Below are 13,017 nucleotides of genomic sequence, written 5' to 3'. Positions count from 1 at the left end.
GATAGGTTACCTTCATTGTTAGGTATGGCCAAATGTTCCTAACCCAGTGTCAACAGTTCAGTCATTCAAAGGCATATTATTGTGGTTCTGTGACATGTGCTCTTTGTGATTGTGAAGACCATGACACCTATGAGTGTCAACTGGACTCTCACATAGTTAATAGTAATAATTGCCATTCCTCTTATTTTCACTTTTATTCTGAGTGGAGGAGAAAGAAATACAGTGCTTTAAAACTTGTCAATAATATTTCATACCCTAAGGCTAGTAAGTTATTGTTTTCTGCTGCATCTCATATGTATGCTGCTGCACTATGCTTCACTGCTACAGTGGGCATGAAGACGGATCTTTGTGTGCTTCTGTCAGTCTTTTTCATACCAGATAAATAATCTTTTGCTCTCAGTGGATAAATGAATTGATAAATGAACAGCTTCTCTTGTCTCTGCCCCCACTATTACTTCCAGTGATGGCCCAGGTTCATCTTCTTCAAATGGGCTTCTGATGCTTGCTCAGGACCATCTTCTTTGGCCCCCAAAATACAGAATGGTTATTCGTTTATGTCTGGAGTCAGTGGGATCTACTACAACTGATGGCAGTCAGCCCACTTGACCCAGACAGGATCCATGGAAATTGACAGACCTTCTTCCAGTAAAGAAAAACACCTCAGTCATAAACAGGAGGGTTAACCATGTAGGTTTAATCCACCTCAATAAAAATGATGACAGTAAGGCCTTGGTTGATTTTTGTCATTCCATGTGTTTCTTTTTACAGGAATCTTTCCTCAAACCTGTTTATACTGTCACCCCATATCAGTTTTCTTTTTTTCAGAATGACTGGTTGTGGGATGAGTGACTTCATGGTGGGATGGCACTGCAGGTCAACCAGCATGTATCCACCTTGTCTGTGCCACTTAATATGCCCTTGGCTACTGTAGCCATTCACATATACCTTGGGTCATACCATCAATGTTTGTCCTTTTTACCTATCTCCAAGTGAGACTTACAATCAATAAGATCTTGATGCTCTCATATAACAGTTGTTGTTTCCCTTCATCATCCTTGGAAACTTTAATTGACACAATCCCATCTGCAGTGGTGCTGCTGATATTGATGGAAGGAATCATTCTACAGAGCATATGCTCTTTGATCACAACCCTTCTCTCTTCAATACTGGTACCTTTACCTGTTTTCATGCACATAGTCGGTTTTTTGCTGCTATTTATTTATCTGTCTATTCCAGTTCAGTTTTCTCCCATTTCTCTTGGAGGTTTAACAGTGACCTATGGGGCAGTGATCATTTGCCTGTAGTTCTGAGAGAGATTGGGTGTAGTAAATGCCATTCAACTCGAGTGCAATAATGAAAGTTGGACCTGGCTGACCGGCTTTCTTTCATCTCTTTCTTGGAAATCAATCTTACTGTCATTTGTCTACTATTTAACAACTGCATGGAAGCAGTAACTGATTGCATTGTTCAAGTAGCTGTTTGTTTTTTGCCTAACACCTCAACATATTTCCCACAATATCCTCATCCATGATGGTTTTAAGCCTGCCAGCAAACATGGAAGGCTCAGAAAGTGACCTGGGATACCTTGAGCAGGTATTCCACTCTTTCTAACCTCATTGCTTTCCAGCAGGTCTGTGTCCATGCTTGGTAGGTCAAATATCAAAGCCAAAAGGAATCTTAGATTTAGTTTATAACTAGCATATCTTCTACCACCTGTTCCAAAGTCATATATAACAAGATTAGGAAGGTCAATGGGTGGTATGTTTCCCATCTCCTTTCCATTTTGCTCTTCAATGGCCAGGAAGTTGCTGATGTACAGAGCATTGCTTCTGTTTTCTTGCCCATCAAGTCTCAGGCAGAGAAATCATCTCTTTCCTTTCAGACTGATTGTATATACAACTATATTCACCCTTTTAAATTGGTGGAACTCAGCTTGCTCTTTATTAGCAAGACCTGATAATGTTGTAGAAGATGCTGTATCATCTCTATTCTGTCTCTCTTGATCTTCTTCTGGTTGTCTTTAACTAGTTTTGGCAGAAGCACGTTTTTCACGATATTTGGAGTGAGGCTGTTGTCCAGCCTTTTATTAAAACTGGGAAGGATCACAAAATCCATTCTTATTATGATCCAGTTGCTTTGACTATCTGTTTGTAAGATCTTAGAGAGGATGGATAATGCTCAATCTTGTTGGTTCCTTGAATCAAATAGTCTTCTCTTATCAACACAATGTGAGGTTTGCCAACAGTGATCTACTGTGAACCACCTGATTCATCTTGAAACATCAGTCAAGGAAGCCTTATTTGAGAGGGAACATTGTGTTTCTGTCTTCTTCAATCATGGGAAGGGGTACAACACAACATGAAGATATGGCATTTTGGAAACATCTATCTATAGGAGTTAGGTGGCCATTTTCCCATTGTTATTTGTAGTTTTTTTTACATGACAGGTTTGGGTTCAATTCTTTCCTGTTCTTTCACACAAAAACTTGGAATCAATCCCTCATAGCTATATCTTGAGTATCACACTTTTCAGTATCACATTCAATGCTATCACAATACAACTTCTTCCTACTTTTGCCAACAGGCTATATATCAATTATTTTCACATTTTATGATGGTTGTTTAATATCAGGTTTATTGAGAAGCAGCTTCAGACTGCCCTCAGTTGCTTGTTGAAGTGGACTATAGCAAATGGTTTTACTTTTTCCATAACCATTTACAAGAATTTTTGCAACAGCTTACTTTTATTTCTCACATACAACAATTACGTGTCAAATGTATAAGGGCACTGAACATCCGCTCTTCCACCGATGGGGAAGCGGATCAATGTTCCTTGTTCAAAATATGTTGTGTCTTCATTTGATCCAATTTGAACTATGGGTATCTGGTCTATGGTTCTACCAAGATTTCAACCTTAAAGGTGTAGAACCTCATTCACCATTTGGTGTTTCTTCTCTTTTGGGTGCTTTCAACAATACTCCAGTCCATATATATGTAAAAAACGGCTGGTTTGGGTTGAGAAAATGTTTATGTGGAGGAGCAAACAACATTTCAATCTTTTTCGGTCATTGTCAGGTTCACAAAGAAAGAAGGAGGTAACTGACCAATAGCTGACCACGTGTTTGAAGGGAGTTGTGTAACTGAGTGTAGGAATGTAGAGGGTGTGCTTAGATGTTTGATTATATTTATTAATATAGGTATAAAGGTGTTCCTTTGTAGTAGTTTATTTTGGGGTTGAGTTGTTGTATAAGTAAGGCTTCTTTAATTTTGTGTTTGTTTATGTTTGTTTCTTTATTTAGTATTTGGGTGTTTTCTATGGTTATGTTGTGTTTATTTGATTTGCAGTGTTTGAAAATGTGTGAAGGTGACTTTTTGTGTTCTTTGAATCTGGTTTCCATTTTTCTACTTGTTTCTCCAATATAGAGTTGTAGCAGTTATCACATTGTATTTTATAAATAATGTTGGTGTGGTGTTTGCCAGTGTAGTTTTTATGCAGTATAGACCTTAGTTTTGTGCCTGGTTTTTGAATAAATTTGGTATTAACTGGAATGTCATATTTTCTTACAAGTTTTTGCCAAATGTTGCTTATTTTTTTGCTGATGTCGGGAATATATGGTATGCAGCAGTATATGGTTTACACAAATGGTTCGAAATCAGGTGACTCTGTGGATTCTAGCATGTTTGTTGTCACTCAGTGGTTGTTCACAGGATCTCCTCAACAATTTCTATGTTCACAACCAAGTTGTATGCCATTTTGCTTGCCCTGAATCATACAGACGTTATGCACTGATTGTACCATTTGCACTGAATATCTTAGCTCTCCACTGGCTGTGTAATTGCTTCATATTAGTTCCCACCCTACTGTCATAGATATTAAAAATGACTGGCCCATTTTTCATCATCTTCCATTAATATCCAGATTTTCCGGATACCTCGGCTTTTCAATATGCACTGGAATGAGCTGGTTGACGACTAAGATAAGATCATCTGCTCTGTTGCTGTCACTTCATGCCTGTGCCCTGTATAGACTATGGTCCTGTATGAAAGGCTAAGCTTCTTGACAGTTGGCAGTTGACTTGAAGTGAGAAAAGTGATAACAAGCTTTTCCTGATTAAACCTTCTGTTGCTCATTCTTTATCTTGTTCCCATAAGAATTTGGAGGAGGAAGTAGCTCTGGCTAGTCTGTACATTGGTCTCAGTTTTTTAACTCATTATATTCTTTTATCTGGGTCTGATCCACAAATGTGAGACATTTTTGACACTCGGGTAACAACAGCCAATGTTTTACTCTCATACCCTCATTACAACTGTGAGCTGTGGCACCACACCATTTCAAGCATTTCTTTTTTTTGGACAATGTCCTTGGTCATGGTGACATTCTCCAAATTAGTTGTGTTTATGAGCCATTGGCATTTTCAGTTCTACTTGAGTCTTTTATTTGACTTTTGGACATTTAGTTTTTAACTTCATGTATATACACATAATTTTATTTTTACGTTTTTATTGGATGTTTGATGCAAGTAGCATAGTTGTTTTTTGTGCCAAAAATAATCAACCACTTACCATTTTTTCTCCTCACACATTTTTGGAGCTTTTGTTTTCTGCTAAACTTATAAGTGTTAGTTCAGTAAAAGTGCAAAGAGATAATCACATAAATGTACTAAATTTCTGTCTTTGTAGAGGCTTTAATGAATAAAATATGTATTAGGACATGTATAAAAATGTTCAGACAAATAAAAGAAACTAACCCAACTCCACTTTTTCAGATCATTAATAAAATAAACCATTATGCAGATGGATGTGTCTGAGGAGCACATTAGACATATAATACTTTATGAGTTTAAAAAGGCAATAGTGCAGCAGAAACAACACAAAACATTCAAGGTGTTTATGGTGTGGAGTCTCTCAATGAAAGAAAATGTTGAAGTGGTTTCAGAAGTTCAAATCAGGTGACTACATCTTAAGTGATGCACCACATTCATGTCGTTCTATTGAGTTTAATGATGACTTGCTGCTGGTTGCACTTGATGAAGATTGTGTTGTAACAGTTGAGGAAAGAGCATAGAAACTTAATTCATCCTAGTCAACAGTTCACCATCATCTACAACAGCTAGGAAAGGTGTCAAAACTTGGAAAATGGGTCCCCCATGATTTAACAGAAGCCACCCTTAGAGCAATAGTGGACTTCTCTTCACTCTCATGAACATAACTCACCTTTTTTGGATAGGTTTAGTGACTGGAGATGAAAATAGGCTCAGTGTAGGTAAACTGTCTAAAATTACAGGCCAAAATGGACCTCCACCCTTAGAAAGTCTTGTTAAGTGTTTGGTGGGATATTGTTGATGTGATCCACCTTGAGTTGCTGCCATTCAATGTAATGATTACATCAGACTTCTACTGTCAACAGTTAGAGCACTTGAATGTTGCACTGAAAGAAAAGAGTCCTGTTTTGATCAATCATAAAGGTGTTGTGTTACACCAGGATAATGCATGGCCCCATACAGAAAGGATCACATCTGCAAGGATTGAAGAGCTAGACTGGGAAAAATTTCCACATTTTCCTTATTCTCCAGACCTCCTCCCATCTGATTATCATCTATTCTGAATTTTGCAGAAATATTTTGATGGAAAAGAGCTTGGAAAACATGAAAATATCAAATCTACCCTCTCTACATTCTTTTCCTCCAAACCCCAAGAAGTGGCATTAAGAAGTTTGTGAATTGTTGGCAGGAAGTAATTAATAATAATGGAACATACATGATTGATTAAATAACATTAAAAACATTTAAAATCCTTTCTCTTTTTCTGAATCTAAAATCAGGCATTACTTAAGGGATGACCTGATATGTTGGAATCTCTTGTTTCCAGTAAGGGGAAGCAGAAGGCTTGTGACATGTGTAAATAAAATGTTCTCATATAGGGGGCAGCAGTGAAAGAGAATAGCTAATTTTGTGAACTGAGGAAAATACCTATTGGAAGTACATTTTTAGTATAGTAAAATTATAACTGTTGAATTATTTTGTCTTATATAGACATCAAATATTTGTAATTGAGAATCTAAATCACTGTCAAACTGGGAAAAATAGTTTTAACAAATTTATTCATGACATAAAATGTATTTACTGAACTACTTTTTGCATGAAATAATGTCTTACAGCTGCGATATTGTTCATAGTTCAGTGGCATAGTGTGAACATGACTTACTTTAGCCAGAAAAACTGTTTTGTTGATTGCAAAATGATACAATTTTGTTAATCAGGATATAGCAACAGCTCACTAACAGTGCTTATGGACCATTTGGGGGTGCTGTTTACATCCCTCGTAGATTTTTCAAATGTGAAGGGCTGATAATTATATCACTGTTAAATGAGTTACATTTCTGTATGAATAGAGTTATTCAATATTTTTCCAGATACATCTGTTTGGTACCTAGTTGCAGAGTCTGTAATCTACTAGAGTCTGTAATACTGCTTTACTTGTTGTTAGTCTACTTTACATATTTTGGCATCACTGAAAGCAAGCTGTTTGTGCCTTGCTTTGAGTGGAATGCATCTCATTGTGAATTTAACTTACAAGCCAACTTTGTAAAATCTGTTTGGATTTGTCTGTAGCAACTATTTGTAGGTTCATATCTTTTATTCTGTTTCAGTGAAGGTACCCAATAATCACTGCAGACTATAATTAACACATGGCAGTGATTTGTGTATATTTTAGATGATAGTCTATCTTGTCCAAGTTTCAAAGCAGCTGCTACATTACGTTTGAAGTAGTTTCACTTTCTACTAATGACACTTTAAGAAACTTTTAGACAATTCAAAACAACTTCCACATGTTTTATGATCCTCAAAATGAGTGAAATGTCCAAATGTTGTGTAGGTCTAGCCATGCTTTATAGAACACATTAAAGTGACAATTGAAACTAAACTGTGTGAGAATACTATGTATGGAATAGATTGAATAGTAAGTATTTCCATTTCATAAGAAATAACTGATCATAATGTCTGGTTTGATTAACAATGAACTGGGAAGGAATAATTGATATTATGACAATAATTTTGCTTTGCCATGACTAAAATATTTATGAATATAATTTTTTTCAACTGTCTTTTTTCAGAGTAATTCTGATTATTTTAGTTTGTTTTAGAATCTTTTTGAAACTTAAGTCTTTAAACCTGTAATTTTTTGTGCATTCTCTCTTGATCTTCTTCTGGTTGTCTTTAACTAGATTTGGCAGGAGAAACTTGTACTGGTTTCCTTATAGTTATGACCATACCTTTTCACATTTTAATTTTTTTTTAATTTTGTGTATAATAACATGGTTTGAATTAGTTTTCAGCCAAAGAGAAACATATGTTATAGAATGCTGTCACTGTCCAGTGGGTAAATTGGGATTTTAGGCCAAACACTGGAAGTGTCCACTCAGGTGTAAGGAGTTAATAAATGTGTGGACTGAAACTAAGAATGACATTATTGAACAAATTGTTATTCTTACAGATTGTTTTGTAGAATATTCTTTAAACTTTTATGAATTGACTGAAAATAAGTCTACTGTGCTTGTTATAATTGTTTCAGTTCATGTTTTAGAATACTAATCAAAGTTTGAATGAAAAACCCAGTAATAAAGTTATTAGCAGATTGTATTTGACTTTTGAAATTATGTAATTTCAGTCTTTCTAGAAAATAGGTTAATTTGGAATTCTGTTTGTAGTGTCTTCTAGTAAAATGTTCGAACTAAGCAAAGCTGTAGAATTACTGGCAAGAAGGGAAGGATGGGAGTGGACCAACAATGTTTTAATCCGTGAACTTCTCTGGCCTGTTTTACAACAGTGGAGCGTGAGATCCCAAAGTTTTGAAGAAAACAAAGAATCTGTGAATGATATGAAAGTTGTCTTTGTTTTAAAACTGTTTGGTAAGCAAGAACATATTATTCCAATGTTATTCCAATTATTATTTATAAATTCAGTATTAGAGAGAAATAGCCATCAAAGTTTTCTCTGTCATGGTTTTGAATTTTCATTAATATAAAAAAAAAAGTGAAACAAAAACTACACTTATAAATTCAAGTATATTCAGTGACATAATTTATTCAACACCTAACATACTTCTGTATTTATAATTAAAGCTGAGCTGCCCTCCCATGTTAACCTGTCTAGCACATTGTAAATCTTCACACACACGGGCAGAATGTGAAATGTACTTGAAAATCTGTACAATAACTTTGTGCTTGTTGGTAGAATTGACATTACACTCATAGGCAAATACAATATTGAGAAATTGATATTATGATAATGAGATGCATTTTTGCTCATACGAGTATTTTATCTTGTTATTCGGTATTCTTTGATTCAAAGAAGAATCTTGTTACTGCATTACTTTAAAATGTCTTCCACATAAAGAAAAATCACTGTAGTAGGCCTATGATATATTTGTATTTACTTAATAACCCAAGTAGATGAGCTAAAAGGAAGAATAAAAGTATAAATTAGATGTGTAATTAGTTCACATTATTCTTGCTTAATTAAAAATTTGGCAGAATTTCATATTAAAATCACCCTTTTAGTTTTGATAATTCAATTTTACCACTGGTTATCAAGCAAACACTTCCTTGTACAACTAATTTTACAAAATAATGTGTAACAACTAACTTTAAGATTAATTCAATTATAACACTCACTGATATGTAAAATAATTTTGTCAACTGACAGTTTCCAGAGGTGGGATGACTGTAATTAATTTAGTTTATTGTTTGCAATAATTTGGTACACCAGTTCACTAAATTTAGTTATAACTAATATTTCGTACTGGGTCAGGTGATGTGGTTGTGTTATTAAATATTGTAGTAGCTTACCCTCAATTTGGGTTCCTGTATATGGTGAGGAGATTTCTCAGAAAATGTTCTGTTTTTTCAGGTTACCTCCTCTGGGATCTAAACATCGACCCACATATTTGCTATACATGGCAACCCATGAAGGAGAGGAGAGGATCCTCGTGGTTCAGGGGTCCAAACCCAGCACGTCACTTTGGCCTTGAATTCCTGTAGAGAAGCAGCCTTGGGGTGGTGCCCCCAAGGTCAATTGGCTGGTCTACTTGGGCTGGGGTCAAACAAGTGCCAGTGTTGGATGTCTTCAGTGGGTGTTGTGGACATTGTATTTGATGCTGGTGTTTTGATATAGTGCTCACAAAACCCTGAATTACTGCAGTGTCCTTGTTTGGCACTGTAATGCATTCCCTCATGGGGTTCCATGGTGGGTGAGGTCAGTGTGTGTCAAAACATTCTCTCTTTATTATTGATCCTCCAAATCAAATTTTAAAAATAGTGAAAAAACAATCCATTGGTAAATGACCACATCTTGGATATTCTGAACAGCAACCTTCAACTACTTCAACACTTATATCTAATTTTCTGGCATTACACTCTTTAGGGCAAATGTCTCCTTTTTTTATTCAGAACGGACTAGAGGGGCTTGCTGGCTTTCCTCAGTCAGTCAGAAAGCTATGTTCTAGGGATATCTTGGTTGAAACATTTACTACAAAACAGAGTGAACTCCTCTTACAATTGAAGGTTATTAGGGATATACCCATTGAGGTTACTCCCCATGCTACTTTTAATTTATCATGAGGAGTTATTGTTGAGAGGGATTTGAAGAACATTCTTGAGTCAGAGATTCCTTGCTGGTTTCTCTACTGAAGAGTTTCTGCATACCTACACTTACAAAGAGGGAATTATGATGTTGACCAATGTTTTAATTTTGAAGTTTTGATCACTACTTCCATCTGCCACCATCAAGGCAGGTTATCTAAATTGCAAGATATGGCCATATATTCCAAATCATCACAGATGTTCTTAGTGTCAGTAGTTAAGTGATTCATTGGTTTCTTGATGTATACTAGTTGCAGTGGCAAGGACCACGATGCCTACGAGTGTGAAATAGACCCTCATTACGTTAATTGTAGTGGCTGTCATCCACCTTACTTTTGTTCATGCCCTAGGTGGGTGGAAGACAAACGAGATACAGCATTTGAAAATGATTCACAACATTTCTTTCCTGAAGCTCAAAAGTTACTATCCATTATTCCTTCTTGGATGCATGCTGCTGCACTTCATTTCACTGCCACAGCAGGAGTGCAGACAGATCTCTCTATGCCTCCAAAAGAATTGTTCTCAAACCATGTGAAAAGTCTTTTGACCTCCATGGTTAAAAAAGTTGATGAATCAATGTCATCACCCATCTTTGTCCCTACCATTTCTTACCACAGCATCCCAGCTGGGGTTGTGTTTTCCTTTATCAGTGGTTCATGCGTTTTCAGAACAGGTGATCTATGGTTGTTTCTTTTGGTCTTCACATCCAGATATAGTTGGATGAATTTGGTCTGCCCTTGGGTGACATTGCTGTATCCACTGGTCAGCCCATCCCAAAATGGCTTATTACCATTCCCAAATGTGATCTTTCTTTGAGTCATCTGAGAAAAGCTGATACTTCCAATTGGAAGTACCATCTTTTATTTGCTGAACATCTTTCTATTCCCATTTATATGGATGGTTTGAAATTGGGTGACGCTGCCATGGTTTGTTATGGTTTAGTGGTTGTGCACAGAATTCCCTTTACAGTTTCTGTGTTCACTGCCAAACTGTATGCCATTTCTCTTGCCCTGGATCACATAGAAGCTGAGCAGTACTCAAATTGTACTATTTATAGTAACTCCCTTCATTCTCTACTAGCCCTGGGATCTCTTCACATTAGTTCTCACACTTTTATTTAAAACCAACTAACCCAGTTCTCTTTAACATCTACTTCTGTCCAGCTCTTCTGGATACCAGACTATGTTGGTATTCATGAGAACGAGCTTGTTGACACTGCAGCTAAGTCTGTCTGCTCTGGCACTATCATTGCTGCATCTGATTCCATACATGAACTATGGTCCTGTATTCAAGGCTCGGCTCCATGCCAGTTAGCAGTTGACTTGGAGTGAGCAGTGTGAAAACAAGCTTTTCATCTATTGGACTTTGGCCATCCATAAGGATCTGAAAGAGGAAGTTGTCCTAACTAAACTACACACTGGTCATAGTTTTTTTAATTTATTGTTTTCTTTTATCTGGGTCTGATGCAGCAATGTGTGGTCTGTGTGACATTCAGGTCACAGTAGTCTACATTTTACTGTCGTGCTGTCGTTACGACTTTAAACAATAGTACCATTTTAGACATGTTTTGTTCACAAGTTTATCCCTGTTGCTGGACAATGTTGATGATGGTAATGCTATCCACTTTACAAATGTTTTTTAATTTTTTTAAGGGCCATTGACTTTTTAAAGCTATTTAAGATTTTAATTCAAAAGTTATACTTTTATTTTGTTTTAACATGATTTTGTTTTATGAATTTTAATCATTTTACTTTAATTTTAATTTTTTTAACAGTTGTTTGGCACAGATAGCCTAGTCACTTTGTGCCATAAAATGCTAAACAACCAACCAGCCTAGTAACTTAGCAGCAGTGTTATTCTTGTATGGGATCTAGATGTTCAGTGTTATTCAGGGGAAAAATTTAGAAAATCAAAGGAGAATATTTTTATGAGAACTTGAAATTGTTAGTGTCACTGATGAGGTCAGTACAAAGAGAAATTTATTTGATGTTGGGTATGCTTGGCAGATCTCACTCACATGCTAAGAGATATATAACTTGTCTATGAATAAGATAGAATAATTGGTGAGTGTTTTTATCAAGCTTTTGTATTTTGTCATTGGTAAACATGCTTTAAAATTCTGACTTGAAATAGAGAATGTTTTATCGTTCATAAATGGTTTTTGAAATCATTATCAAAGAAAAGTCATACATATCAAGTGATCATATTCATAAACATGAAAGTCAGGTACTTGCTGTTACTGTATGAAGCTGCTTATATTAGAATAATTACACAAATAATTACAGTGGGTTACATCAGCTGCAAAATAGCCCATATGACTGTTAGACATTTCATACTTTTGTACTTCTTGGTTTACAAAACAAAAGTATGGTTTAAAAAAACATTAAGTTCTAATTTGAAATCACATGAAAGCATTCACTTTAGTAACCTACATCATACAATAATTTATTTTTAAGTATAATATCTTGCATATTTTTATTTCAGCAACCTGTAGGTTAACAAATTTGACTATTTTGAATCCAATAACTAGAAATTAAAAATTTTTTTTTAAATTATGGAAAAAATGGGAATTGTTTTTAAAGATATCTCCTGGTAATATTCTGGTACGTTTTGTAATTCATGTTTTCATTTTTATGTATTTTAATAATAATGTTATCATTTTATATATAGTGAACATATCAGAGCACAGACACTGATGTCAAATCATACAAATATCTACAGTTTATGTATATATATGTGTATACACACACACACACATGAAATTACATTTAATGATAAAACTATTTTGTAATATTAAATTAAATTATCATATGTAGGTACATTTTGGTATAAAAATGTCTTTAAATTTAATCACAACTCTATGGTTTAGTGCAAATATGTTAATTTGTTCTGACTTGCAAACATTCTCCAATTTGGGAATTGTTTTTAAAGATATCTCCTGGTAATATTCTGGTACGTTTTGTAATTCATGTTTTCATTTTTATGTATTTTAATAATAATGTTATAATTTTATATATAGTGAACATATCAGAGCACAGACACTGATGTCAAATCATACAAATATCTACAGTTTATGTATATATATGTACACACACACATGAAATTACATTTAATGATAAAACTATTTTGTAATATTAAATTAAATTATCATATGTAGGTACATTTTGGTATAAAAATGTCTTTAAATTTAATCACAACTCTATGGTTTAGTGCAAATATGTTAATTTGTTCTGACTTGCAAACATTCTCCAAACCAGTACATCATATAATAACTGTTGTTTAAAGTTGTATTCTGTAAACTGAACATGATTTGAATACTGTTATATAGAGTGCTTGAGTTATAAAATCAACTGTAGAACTAGGTACGGTATGTATAAT

At 34.9% G+C, this 13,017-nt stretch overlaps 1 protein-coding gene across 3 annotated transcripts in view; it reads left to right on the top strand.

Annotated features, from left to right (window-relative positions):
* The window catches only part of LOC143232294 (uncharacterized), a 45,795-nt gene that overhangs the window by 29,610 nt on the left and 3,168 nt on the right, over nt 1-13,017 (top strand). For 2 of the 3 annotated variants that reach the window (XM_076467522.1, XM_076467521.1), the window contains exon 3: nt 7,708-7,908. In XM_076467522.1, the coding sequence (XP_076323637.1) occupies nt 7,708-7,908 (201 nt within the window). Of the gene's footprint in view, nt 1-7,707; nt 7,909-8,908; nt 9,162-13,017 lie in introns of those variants that run through there. The other variant, XM_076467523.1, reaches the window with a different exon arrangement.

This window comes from Tachypleus tridentatus, chromosome 11 (genome assembly GCF_004210375.1).
Source record: "Tachypleus tridentatus isolate NWPU-2018 chromosome 11, ASM421037v1, whole genome shotgun sequence".
Lineage (NCBI taxonomy): Eukaryota > Metazoa > Arthropoda > Merostomata > Xiphosura > Limulidae > Tachypleus > Tachypleus tridentatus.
The sequence above is the reverse complement of the archived record's forward strand: the minus strand, read 5'-3'. Positions and strand labels throughout refer to the sequence as shown.